This window comes from Vanessa atalanta, chromosome 5 (genome assembly GCF_905147765.1).
Source record: "Vanessa atalanta chromosome 5, ilVanAtal1.2, whole genome shotgun sequence".
NCBI lineage: Eukaryota > Metazoa > Arthropoda > Insecta > Lepidoptera > Nymphalidae > Vanessa > Vanessa atalanta.
In genome coordinates, this window is record NC_061875.1 from 10,294,058 (window position 1) to 10,309,035 (window position 14,978).

At 30.8% G+C, this 14,978-nt stretch overlaps 1 protein-coding gene across 2 annotated transcripts in view; it reads left to right on the top strand.

Annotated features, from left to right (window-relative positions):
* LOC125063882 (protein qui-1) overlaps positions 1–14,978 on the top strand; it is a 103,779-nt gene that overhangs the window by 44,322 nt on the left and 44,479 nt on the right. For both annotated transcript variants that reach the window (XM_047670561.1, XM_047670562.1), the window contains exons 2-4: positions 6,596–6,760; positions 7,283–7,362; positions 14,466–14,588. In XM_047670561.1, the coding sequence (XP_047526517.1) occupies positions 6,649–6,760; positions 7,283–7,362; positions 14,466–14,588 (315 nt within the window). In that variant the 5' untranslated portion in view covers positions 6,596–6,648. The remainder of the gene's footprint in view (positions 1–6,595; positions 6,761–7,282; positions 7,363–14,465; positions 14,589–14,978) is intronic.

A 14,978-nucleotide genomic window follows, 5' to 3' on the forward strand; every position in this document is an offset into this window, starting at 1 on the left:
GTATATATACAGTCTAGACGTTCACGAAATGCTAACGCCAGACCTTTTAACCATCTTAATAATTATTTACATAATAAATTACGCCTTATTTATTATTTGATATTATTAATTGTGACTCATCTTTTATTTCCTTTAATATTAAGCATTAAGAATTATAAGAATGAAAATTTCATAATAAGCATTTTTTTTTCTAAGCCCTCAGTAATAATACCTTCGCCCACCTACGCTCGACATTTATATAACTTTTTTAAATTCACGCTTTAACTAGAAAGTACGTTGCGTGCGAATTGAAATATGTTACACACGATAATATCAACTCCAAAGAAATTATGAAATAAGCTATTGTTTTGTTTTATACATTCTCAATTTAAATTTACATAAAGTTACTTATTTTTCATTTCGCCTATTAAAATGTGTCCTCAATTTATCAATTCTAACATGTCAATCCAAACGACTTCTATTCTAACATGAGTACTTGTGACAATTTGCGCTGCTTAGAATTTCACAAATAAACGTGCGACCTTGTGAATCGTGCAAACTTTACAAATTTCAAGATGGTGGCTAACAAAAAAGGTGATACTCTTATTATTTTCTAATCGAAACTAAAGGATAAAATACGAATAGGCCTCAGACTGTTACAGCCATAGCTGATGATATTTAGAGGTAAAAAGCAAATTTGCTAATCTTTTTAAAAAAAAATACAGTGCTATGTGTTATGACATACCATTCTACAGCCTAGCAGTAATACTTAGTATTGTTTCAGTGAGTCCGTGTAATTATAGGCACAATGGACATAATATCTACATTTACAAGCAAGTGGACCATCTGCCCGTTCATCTACCAATATTATAAAAAAAGCAATTATATTTATCAGAATAATTTATAAATTATGCTCAACATGAAAAAATAAAATATTAACAGTCGTTGTGATAATCATAGAAATGTGATCGTCTCCCGAGTGCGGCGTGGAAGTGAAATCTGGATTTTGCTTGCTCTAGGCGCGCTCTTCAGAAATCTTTATATCGATAATAAAATGCAAAAACTCCCAACCCTCATTACGATGGCCACGAACATACAAATTGAATAGAAGTAATTATAGTATTCTTTTCGAATTGCTTCTGATAATATTCCCCTAAAACACACTATTTAAAAATTTTTTTAGACATTCAACACAAAGGTTTATGGGCCGCCTAGCGATGTAAAAATTCGTAGGATCGATCCTGACCCTTTTTGCCATTGTCCTCTCCACTCCTAACACAAGACTTAAACATAAATGGAGGGGTAAATTAAAATATTATTAATTTCTTGACAAAAGAAAAAAAAGGACATCACTACTTATTTTTATGATATATACAAAAAATTAAAGAGGTTTCATATCATGACCACCAATAAGCTGAAAATATATTTCGTTTTTTCCAAAGTTTTCTATCAAATTAACAAACGTATATGTGTTAAAGATTCATGTGATATATGCTAGTTTCTTTAAAATGTTGCCGGTGCTAAGACAAGATGAATAATAAACACAAACATTTGCAATCCTCATTGCTAGTCTACATTTGAACCCGCGACCTTCAGTTAAGATCAACAAATTCTATCAACTGGGCCATCTCGGCTCATGTTAAGTGTAGCTGTTTATTAATAGAACGGATCAAAGCTTACTGCAAAACATACAACAACTATAATTTTTACATTAACGAAAAACATCTTTGAGAAATTTACTTATACCTAAGATTAGCTACAAACGTACGTGAAACGTCGATAAAAACTAAGAAAAGAATCTGTCGTACGAAACTGAATGTCGCTATTATAGTTTAATAATGATAGCATAGAATATTTATAAATTTAATTGTACTTTATTGACATAAACTCTGTAATGTGGTAAATAGTAACTACTGAGTTTTTTGCCTTCTCTTAGCTTTAGAAGTTTTAGAACCGGTGGTAGCTGTACATTTAATTCAATACTGTAAAATAATTTAAAAGTGCTTTTATGAGCATATTTGAATAAAGAATATTATGATTGTAATTTAATAATAATAAATACAATTTATATTCACAGAAGTATACAATCTCAACGCTCCGATTAACACCGATAATTTTTGTAGAATATTTTTTTTTCTATTTAAGTATAATAAAGCAGTTAGAAAATGAGCGTCTGTTAGTAAATCGCTTCCCCTATTCATATGAATACTGTAAGAAGAATGAACTTTTCCATACATTATCACCGGTAAATCATACGAAATGACTGTCTTACCCGTTTTTTTACAGGCACAGGTGTACAGAATCTTAATGCTTGTATGCTAGTAGTAGGTTTAGGTAGTTGGTAGTAGCTTTGGTAGTCAGGCATTATGCGAGTCCGTTTGTGTAGTAGTAACATTATAATAGTATGTTAGTGTTCCGGTTCGAAGGGTGAGTGAGCCAGTGTAACTATAGGCAAAAGGGACAGAAAATCTCAGTTTAGAAAGGTAGTGGTGACAATTTACCATCGGGTTGTCTATTTGACCGTCCGCATACGGCTGCTATAAAAAAAAAGTTAGTCGGTTGTTACCAGGCAAGCATAAAAGCTATATAAATATTTATAGAGGTTTCTTTGTTACATACACATAAATTGATGAATGTATGAAAGAGATAGAGATATTATATTAATCCGAAATAAGATTTAAGCAAAATTAAATAAAGCAAAATCATTGGCATATTTTCTCTACTTAAATATTATTATATTATCTTATATTATATTATCTTACAATGCTTAATTATTTATACAATATGAAATAAAAGTTTAATGTTAGAAGGTACTGGGTGATATTAATTAAAATCGGAAAATTAATCCCTTTGAATTAATATCGCACGATGCGTACGTAACCTGAGCCTGGGTCTATAACCGATTAAATGGAATAAACATCCACTTCGTGGTAGGACTCTGTGCAAGGACGTCTGGGTATGCCCACATATCATATGTTCAATCGGCAACAGCAATACTTAGTACCGTTGAGTTCCAATTAGAAGGTGGAGTCAGGCATTGTAACATGTATTTTTTTATTTTATTTAGGAAACACATTTTTATTTTATACAGTAAACAACACATACACTATATAACAATTAACCCGAGCACAGACCAATTAAGTTTCCATTAAAAACTAATTCATGTATAGCAGTAAACAAGCAATTCAAATTCAAAAAGATGAAACACCAAATTAAAAAAATAGGATAAATATATATAAAACAAATGACTAAATTGACAAATGCATACTAACTTTCTCTTTAAATGTATTGAGCGAATGTACTAGGGATATTCTTTAGATTATCTTAGTTCCCAATATTGGCGGCGTATTACCGATGTTTTGGAAAGAAGTCGTTTCTTGCTGCACCAAGAAGTGGCCCATTTATGTGGTGGTACGTTACATACCTAGAGTTTGTTGCGGTATACAGTAATAATTTAATATTTAAAAAAAAAACCAAGAGTACTTTAAAATGTTTAAATATTAAATAAGAGAAACTTAGATTGACTTCTAATAAAAATACGTTGTACAAATTTTCTAGTAAAACGACTGAGGTTTATTAATTATAGTTTTTATAACGTAAAGTTAATGTAACTTTCCAATTACATTTACACCTATTTCCTGTTGGATTATTTGATGGATACCAATGAACTATATATATTACATATAAACGATGATATAAACGAATTCATATCAACATACAATATACAATAATTAATATTACTAATTTTAATTGAAAATACGATTGAGGCATTCTTAATGTAAAGTTATCGGCTCATGATGAGATGAGATTCACAGAAATGAGACGTAGTTACTCTTTTGCACTAATTAAATTATTATTAATAAATGTTAACTTCAACAAAAAAAAATAAAAAGTTTATTATATATATATATATAGACTTCGATTTTCATATAGAACTGTTAAATGTAATGGTATATAGTTGACTCCGTAATTTATTTCAGATTTTTGTTGGGCTTATAGCTAATTTTTTTTTTTAATTAATTTCTATTTATAATATATAACTCTAAAATGTATACAGATCCGACTTGTAAAAACGATATTTTGATTTCGCATACACTACTACTTTACCTTTGTGAGAAACTTTAAAGGGATCGCAACAAAAAAAAGGAAACAGACATCATAATATGTTGTTTGCAACACTGAAATTTATACTAAAAAATAAAAATAAAATCATTTAATCTCATTTTGTTGTTTTCTAAACTATATATTATAAAATAATTGTACAACGTTCGAAGTGCTTAATTTAAAGCTAGATAAAACCGAGTTGGCCGAGTGGTTTCAAGAACGTACCTTAACCGATGATTGCGGGTTTAAGCCCAGGCAAGCAAAACCGAACTTTTATGTGCTTATAATTCATGTCATGTATTTGTCTGTAAATGAAACTTTGCCACATCTGTATCCACGAACTCGCATTGGAGCAACGTGGTGGAATAAGCTCCAAACCTATTAATTGTATTTAAGAAATAAATAAATAAATATGCATATTTAAGTTGTGTCTTCCAATTCGTATTAAGTAAAGTATAATTTTAATGTGATAAATATATTTTTCGTGATAGCGCCATATTTGCTAAGTTCATTTATTGTACAAATCCACAATGATTACACATTGGATTAATTTCGCTCTTCTATTAACATTTACTCATTCGAGAATTTCTAATTGACAGATATAATTCCGTTTAAATAATTTCGCTGGATATACCATAAATATTCAGGTTTTCAGTTACGAATGATGTTTTTTTTTTAATAATGAGAAAAAATACATTTTATATGAAAATCAATAACGTGCGCGTAAAATGATTTATCCTAGTCTACGTCGTATCGCAACAACTAGATATTCTAATTGCAAAGTAAAATTTTAATAACAGAAAACGCATAATTGATCTTGTTATTTGTTTCGAAGTAATGTTGCGCAACTTAAAAAATAAATTTAAGGTTTCGGTATCATTTACAAACGTTATAATGATTAATGTAATTTATTAATTAATACTTTCAAAGACATGTTTTGGTTTTCGTGGATTTTCTTCTTACTCGAAAAATCCTAGAGGAAAATAATAAAATTCCTCTATATACTTAAAAAACGTTATGCGTGATAAACATAATCTAATAAAATCGCAAATATGTGCACAGAGGAACATATTGTACCATATATAATAGAAAAAAAAACATTTTTCCACTTACCTTATTAGCTTATTTACTTAACCCACTGCTCCAAATGGCCTTCTCTCACTTATTCCACAGAGTAAGTGGATATACTTGTGACATTTATTATCTGACACATTGAGATTTCCTTACGGTGCTTTCCTTCACTGTCAAGCACGAGATAAATAATAGAGAAAAAATAAGGCCGAGAAATTTAATTTGTGGATGACCCATTTTATATTTGGTTTATTTGGACAAATATGGTAAACAAGCGGCCTGTTCCGACTTCGTGCGGATACACACTGCCAGTTCTCCCAATTAAAGTTACAATTTCTAAAAGTGCTTTTTATAAAATAATATATTACTATTTCAGATTTTATGTATGTGTGCACTTTTTTACGCTAATTACATAGCAAAGGTGTCAAGTATTTAATACTAAATATTGTGTTGACCTATGTAATATTTGGCATATTAAACATTACACGGATTTAATCCATATGTAGATGACATGTCGCCAAAAATTAGTTAACAATGCTATATCACTACAGCACACTAAGCTATGTGTACCACAATCTTTATATTATTCATCTTAAAACAAAACAATACACATCGCAGAATTAATTACTTGAAAAAAAAACACGCACTCAGATCTAATGATAATAAACAATCGATACATTTATCCCGCAACGATAGGTATTAAGTACGCCATCGGCGATAAATCTTCTGAGGCTTCATTCAAAGGAGCTATAAAAAGGCGTATAATAATGGACATTCGAGTTGCTTTTGATTAGATCCCTTTGTGTTCGTAGCGCCATCTGCGAGATCGCTATTCCCTTGTTATCGTGCCTATTGTTGTGTACTTCACTTGACAAAATGAATACATTTACAAATTACGAAGGGTTTTTTTTAAGTGAAACTTCTTTGGGCGTGATGAAAGCAAAATTTCAATGTCAAATTTGAGTACATTGCTGTTAATGTATTTCATGTGTAATCTTTGTAACTTAAAAAAAATAACGTCTTAATCAAATTTGTATAATTTACTCCTGAACGTTGAAATACCAATTTATTTGTTGTTTTAATCTTTTTTTCTTACGCAATTGTTTAAAATCACTTGATTGATACATCTTATACTAATATATCATTCATACTTTTTTAAATTACGATAATATTCCGAGAAGGATCTAGAAAGATCCACGTGCAAAGTTGTTCGATAATAACAATTTTATGACAGGACGCCACAGAATTGCTAGCGGACGTTTGTTAATCAAGAACACCACGCAAACACAATCGCTTATAAAATCGCTTAAAATATTACGAGTTTCAGAGAATAGTCGTATATTTTTAAGGTTATCTATATAGAATAAAACAATCTATTTACTGATAAAAAAATATATTTAACAAAAAAAATTGTATTAAATAGTTTTTTCTTTGTTCACAGAAAGCAGTGGTGTAGGATGAGTGCAGGTTGAGGTAAGGGCTGGTGGGGGCGCGATGAGCGCTCCGGAGCCATTAGTGCTTCAAGCGCTGCAGGGTTACACCGAACAAAGTGATAAGTGGCCTGGACCTCGCGCTGTGAAAATATATGTAGCCTCCGTGTACAATGGTAAGCGACATTTAAAAAAAATCAACTCTAACTATAATTCTTACAAGCTAAACAAATACAAACTTAAATTAAGAAATTTGGTGATAGTAAATACATATTATAGTCATTTCAAAGAGATGATAGGTAATTAAAATTCTGGTCACATAAAACAAAATCACATTTTGTATCTAACTTTTTGATCGCTTACGTCATTTAACCTATATGGTAGATTTTGATGCGATTTTAGACTTTAGGATTTCTTCCTCTTGATTTGATCGTATCATATAGTAATATTAAATTTAATAGTGATCTATGAAAGTTGATGTTTAGTCACAAAGTCGTTACAAAGTGCTTTTAGGGATCTATCGTAGCTGACTCTATCATAACTATTACATGAAATTAATGCATTACTTCATCGTAACTCCTAAAAATCTTGTGTGCATCGTTGACTTTCTATTATTGTTACAGTAACTAGTTTAATGTTTAATAAACATGAACAAATAAACGATTGATTCATAGTAATATTTTTATTATTTGTCGTAGATTTCCGTGAGGAGCGCCGCCAGATTCTCGAACTCGTTGGTCCTGAATTGCAATCCACATACGATGATCGATATATCGAGGTGAGGTGAAATTAATTTATAAAATTATTTCATTGTTTCTGCATATTTTATTGAACGCTATAAATAAATAAAGATAAAAAAGAACAGAGGACATAAGTGTAACAGAAAAGTTTCAAAGAAAAATAAACACTTTCGCGGATTTCTGCTAATATTTTGTGAAACTACAAAATACATCTTTATCATCTAGTTAGCGACTAGTCGGTAAAGTCGACAATCCAGTCGCATTCCTAGTTGGCGACTAGTCGGCTATAATTCGGCAAAGAGTGCTGACTAATCTGGACACTGGACACACTTGACTTTGACATGTCAATCATTATACAATTGGTAAAAAAAAAATCATACGCGAGACTTACTTTTCACTTTAATCAACAATAACAATTTAATGTTCACACAAAAAAATCGTAATTACTCGGTAGACTAGTCGGTCTCTGTATAACCGACGAATCGTTAAGTCGGCTAGTCGACCAAAATTATAATCGGCACATCTCTAGAAACTACAAATCACTGAACAATGTTTTAGCTTACCCTTTGATAAGTGAAGGCAAAACATATTAAAAAAACTTTACGTCTTCTAATAATCTATTGAGCAGACCAAAACTATGCACAGAGAAGCACGTCTTGTTTCTCTGTTAAGCTTCTACCCTTTTGACGAGAAGTATTTTCCAAAACGCTACTCCGATTCGGTTTTGACGACACACATGTTAAAAAATCAACTCATTACCGTATAACATGAGATCGCAGAAATAACTCTCTAAAACAGCAAGACGTTAAACGATTAATAAAAGAATTTGGAATAGTGAATAGGACACTAGTATTACTGCTTCAGTGTAGTTAAAAACGTATTAGCAAAGAGATTATAGGCGAAATAGCAATTTCCTTTCTGCTGCACATAATCTTCTCAAGTAGTGTAATTATTTCCAACGTTGGCTTTCCACAGTTTAATTTCTTAATGCATACAGTGATGCATTTTTATTTTGTAAAAGAAACCGCAATAATCTTTCCAGGATATTTTTTTCACGCAACACAACGCTTGTGAACTTACCCTATATTAAAACGATCATTTTATCAATTTAATAAGTAAAAAATTGAACTCGTATATAAATGTTTGAACATTTTTGAGTTGAACAAAGAGGAGAAAAGGTCTACGGAAAAAAATTACAGCGCTTTATTTGTGTTTATTGCCAAATTAAAGTATAAATAAAATAAATCATACTATATTTTTAAGAATAATTTGTAAAAAATGTGTAAAATCAAATATATATATTATTGTGGTTGTAGATAGACAGAGCATAGAAAATAAAATCGCGCACCAAAAGCGTTTAAGGGATGCGCAAGTGAAATCTGAAATATTCCTCTATATCCCGGATTTAAGCGCGCTCTACAGACTCAGGCACTGTAATAAATATCTACCATTCCATACACAACCATAGGAACTAAAGTGCTATCTCCTCCGTATCTATAATTATACTGACTCAAATCTCGATCACCATTCAAATACTACACAATAATACAAAATATTTCTTTAAATTTATTCAAAATAGATACTCGAATACATTTAAAACACTTAACCATAAGAATACTAATAATGTTTTTTTACGATGATGTATATTATAATTGAAATAAATACGAAAAATGATATTTATTAACATAAGTAGCACACAGATCGGCACTCTAGATTTTGCCCCTTCGAGGGGTGAATAAAAATGTAGTAGTATGAGTTTCACCGGAATTTAAACTCCATGGAAAATTTCATGTTAATCGGTCTAGCGGTATACCTAAGCATAAAGAAGTTTTTATAGAATAAATTTAGATTATTATTTATATATTAAACTAACGTATTCTGTTCTTAATTGAATAAGGAAGAGCGAGATGCCCCTCTAAGTTTTCTTCAAACTACGTTACTTAATTTGTAATTTTTCACGTGCTATGGCATAAGAATACTTTGCAAGGAAAAGTTCAAACTAGACATTATTCTGAGGAATTCCACTCAATTCTCAGCGGGACATCGTACCCGACAGAGTTCTTAAAACTTTTTATATAGTTATGAAAAATTACTTCATTCGTAATGTAAATAAAATCCTTTATATTTCGTTTAACATAAATTTAAATGAATATAGGTTTTTAAAAAGAGTTTTCAAAACACTATATTATATTGACGGTTATAATTTATACCAAATATGTGTTCACTTATGGCACAACCATTTTTAATTATGAGGATATATGTATATTGTGTGTATTTGCTTATTATTGTTGTCATAATGTACTTGTTTTATTTTTGCATTATCCTTAAATTATGTAGTCCCTATAATAAACTAGTCTCAGTCTATTGCTAATAGGACTTTCGTGTTTCGGTTTGAACGACATAGAAAGTTTAAGCATTTTTCGTAAGTGCCGTTTACATTTTCAATCCAAAACGGCAGTTTCCGACATTAGCATTTTTAAAAAAAGGCTGACTGACTGATTTGCTTGTCAGTTAAATGTAGGCTGGCTCTCAGATTGCATAGTGATACTGATTGTTACGAAAGTAGAGTAACAGCCTGTGTATGTCTGAATGCTGGACAAAGGCCAAGTTTAAGATTAATGGCCCATACACATGTGGCACAATTTTCGACATATGCAGGTTTCCTTATGATGTTTTACTTCATCAGATGAATTATGATAAACACAAATTGAGCACATCAGTGGTTCAGTGGCAGTCCTACCATCTATTGAATTCGAAATTCAATTGTTCTTGCCATGTTATGTTATCTCGGTTAGGATTACAACATATAAATAAATTAATCTTATGTATAGATATAGATAGATATAATCATTTTTTTTATGGCTGATGGTAAGTCACCACCGCCCATAGATAAAGGCGCTGTAAGAAATATTAACCATTCCTTTCATCACCTATGCGCCACTAACCTTGGGAACTAAGATGTTATGTTCTTTGTGCCTGTGATTACACTGGCTCACTCACCCTTCTAACCGGAACACAACAATACAGTGTACTGTTATTTGGCGGTAGAATATCTGATGAGTGGGTGGTACCTACCCAGACGGGCTTGCACAATGTCCTACCACCAAGGGGTATATATATGGATTAATCTCTAAATATATAGATCATATATATATAGATTAATCTCTAAATATATAGATCATATATATATAGATTAATCTCTAAATATATAGATCATATATATATAGATTAATCTTTAAGCTCATGTAAAGTCAGTCAGTCAGTGCCAGTTAGTCGTTTATAAAATCGACTCGTTTAAGCTGTATTTGTTAACTAAATAGTCTCTGAACTAGGCATAATTTTGTGGGATGTATTCAATACGTCAAGTCACGTCTCGTTGCGGTAATGCGGCTTGTGTACACAAGTGTTCATAATTATTCTATTTATAGACAGCCAAAACTCAAGCTGATGGCATCCCACGTGGCTGTTCTCATAAATTGCGTTACATGATGAGTCAACGTATCTGATGAATGGGTAAAAAATATAAAAACGTTAGTATAGTATATTGTAAAAATCATAGTTAACAAGATCGCTTGGTAATGGAATCAGATTTCACTTTATATGACATATGGAGTCATACTCTGATTTCAACTCAAATATATTATAAGTTACTTCAATGCTAAGATATTTATTACGAGTTAGTATCAAAAGATGGCATTCATACTTTTTTTTTTCTAACATCACGCTGGCAAAATTTTGTTTGATTATTATTTATTATTATTATATATGTTTATGTCATCATTACATATTATAAAGTCCTCCCGTAACTCAAAACCTAAACAAACTGTTTTTTATACGGTCACTAATGGACGGAGTGATTATAATGATGATTATCGAAGTTGTCAGAAAAAGTGTATCGACTAATAGAGATGTATATTTTTATCATCCATAAAATTTTGTAGATCCTTATTCTACTCGTACGAAGCCGGGACTGATAGCTAGTTGTTATATAAAAAATATATGAAAGTATAATAAACAGTGAACGATATTAATAGCTGTTCATGTTTCATTCTTCAATTTGGACCCCTTCGAATACTTCGGACATAAACGATGTTAATTCTAGAATGTTTGCATGTCAACGTTAATGGTTTAAGAATTTGTAACTTATAGTTGGGCAGTTGGCAAGTGGTACACTTGAAGCTTGGTCGTACTAATTGCGTCTGATATCCCTCTGGTTGTCGTTGAATGATTATGAGAGAGTGGCAAAGTGTTCATACAACATCTCCTATGGAGGCTAGTCCTTATAGTTGATCAGGGTTTCAATTCGATCGAAAAGAATAAGAATTTCATGAGAATCTTATAAATTTACAAAATATCAAAGCCTTTGTGATAGAAATATAATCTTTTTTTTTTACAATAGAAATAGTAACATAAAACAAACACGTTCTTTTTTCGAAAATTATTATAATTTTATTGTAAATAAATATGGTTTCAATATTAAATCCAATAGAAAACTATCTGCTACCAAGTCAATAAGTCCTTATGCATACAAGATTCAAAACTTACACGTCAGGATTTGCACCGTACTAACTTTGGTACCGCTTGCGTTTAACCAAATCCAGTGTAACTATCCTCTCAAACTATCCTCAGTTGCACACAATGTATGGAAATGAACACTGATTCCTCTGAAATATGGTTGATTTCTCCAGTTTTGAATTTTGCACTGAATATTATTGGAGCTTTGTTACATGTAATCTTATAGGAATAAGGAAATGATCACATCGGGAAATATATTGATGTCAAGTGCAAATAAAACCCTAAGTTTACAATAGTACTAAAATATTTTATTTTGGAAAAAATACAGTAATTTTATAATAAATAATATTGAATGACTTTTTGTCTCTTTTTGTCTTGTTATAAAGGGTAACTAATTTTTATCAGTCAATTATATACTTGATTTTTTTTTACATAAATTTGATGGGTTTGATAATGATTTATTTATTGCTTGTGTATTTAATAAATTAAATAAAGAATGAATGCAATTATACCATTTATAGAAGGCAAGGCTTTCTTTGACATGATAATGATCAACTATCTGGTTTAAAAAGTGAAATGAAAATACTATTGTAACTCGAATGGGTTTTCCTTCCACACAAAGTTTCTCACCATTCTTGTTCAGATCGCAACAGGATAGGTCTGGGTGATAAACTTTTTAAAAATGTCGGAAGAAGATATTGTTTTTGTTGCATTTATTACAACTACGTTTTGACCAAGACGTTTTTAGTTCCGTATCCAATGGGGAAAACGGGACCCTGTTACTAAGACTCTGTCCGCTGACAAACAACAAAAAATACTAAAAACAGAATAAAATAAATATTTATGTGGGGCTCCCATACAACAAACATGTACATAATATACATACATACATGATATGACACATAATGGTACGGAACCTTTCGTGCGCAAGTCCGAATCGCACTTAGTCCGTTTTTATTTTTTATGTTTTGACAAATGGTCACATGTCATAGTGGTCGTTGGTCACGAGCAAATTTACCCAATGAAAATAATGTATAAAATGGATATTTGGTAATCAATTAACGTTTGGCTATAACAATACAGCTAGTATCGTTCTATTTTTAATGCGTTCACTCCTTGAACTGAAATAATTTGTTCTGTTGCTCTATGCCCGTCCGTTAATGGTACTAACATTACTATGTCAGTTAAGTTCAACACATGCTGGCTTGCGAGTTGCATCGCATAATTGTGTACGAAAAAATTTATAAAGACATTGCATCCCATACCGGACAATTCGCTAGTAATTATTGACCCAAAATTCTATTTGTTTTTTCAAAGAATAGTAGCATTGCCCCAAATTAAATGAGGAATTAAGTTTATTAAGTAGTATCACTTATTTTAGGAATGGGTAAAGATTGCCCAAGGGATCGATTCTACGACTTTTTACATCGCTAGGCCCGCAAACCAATGCGGTATTAACGCTTCAATATGCTCTAATAACAATCACGAACTAATTTATTATGATATATTAAAGTCTGTGTTTATGTATGTTAACGCTTATATCGGATAGTAATTTTCAGGTTACCTAACTAGGTAACCCAACTGTAACCTAACTAGGTAATAACTATTAAATCTTATAATGTATGTAAATATGTGTTAAGCGATATTGTCGTTGATTGTAACACGAATTTGATGATACTTGGTTCCTTATATTTCGACCCTTTTTTATTTGACCATTATTTATATTTGAAAAGGGTCGAACGTTATAATATTAATCACTTTTTTCTTCAAACACCGCGATTGTACATTGGAGCAGTATAAATAATGCCGAGATGACCCACTGGTTAAATAGCCCAGGTCTCATCACAGGAAAACACTACTGTATTCGAATGTACTTAATTTGTATTTATCATTTATCTCGTGCTCGTCTTTTGTTTTGAGACAGTAAAGGAAAACATCGTGAGGATACTTGAATATGTCAATGACATTCTGCCATATGTGTATCCACTAACTCATACTAGAGCAGCGTAGAGGAATATGCTCCAAAAACCGTCTCCTCAAAGGGAGAAGAGGCCTTTGCCGAGCAGTGGAACATTTACGGGATGTTACTTTTTATGTAGAATTCCAATATAATTTTAACACTAATTTACTACAAAAAATATTATACCGAAAATATTTTATTGCAAAAAATACTTCCAATGACTGGTAAAATTCAGTTAAATATACTAAATATTTATACGTAATTTTGTAAAATTTTGTATTCGAAATTTAGAGTCATTTTATCTTATGTGTGAAAGTTCAAAATTTTTAAATTCTTTTTGATAATTCCGATTCTGTTTTAATACCTACTTCAACCACATCAAAGTATTGTAAAGTAAGATTATAATCTATATCGCGCGATTGTAAACGGTAAAATTGTCAACGGCAATTCAATTTACAATGAAAGGTATAAAATGTCCATTGTTTATAATCATTCGGTTAGGTAAAGTTAGAGTTGTTATTTAACTGAAATTCATTTGCATATAATCTACCGAAAAATAATGCGTAAAATTGCGAGCAATATCATATACATATATAAATCTATAATATTAAAATAATATATAAAACCTTTTTCTTGAGTTTTTTTATTAATTTATTTTTATTACAGTTCGAGTTTGTGGACATGCACTACGGGACTGACGGTGGAGATGAAACCAATCCCACGTTGCTTCGATACCATCTCGACGAGATAAGATGCTGTAATAACACCTCGAAAGCCGGATATTTTCTTGTAAGTCATATTCACATTTATTTATTCTTTCAATACAAAAAATAGATTGACGTCATGTAAACGAAAATATAGTTAATAACTAAAAACAAACACATTCAAAAAAACTCGAATAATATTTAGTGTACTAAAATATCGATTGCGATAGATGGAAACAAATATAATGCAGTCCAAAAAAAAGTCAATCAAATAAATAAAAAAGAACACGGATATATTTATTCAGTAAAAAAGGTTGCCTTATTTATTCAAGCACATTTATTAATAACCTTACTTTATTAATTATTTGAAAATCAATTACCAAAACAATCACTACTATTATTTTTCAAAACTTAATGATATTTAATTCATAATTTCATACAAATATCGGAGTAAGGACAATCAATGAAACTGTAT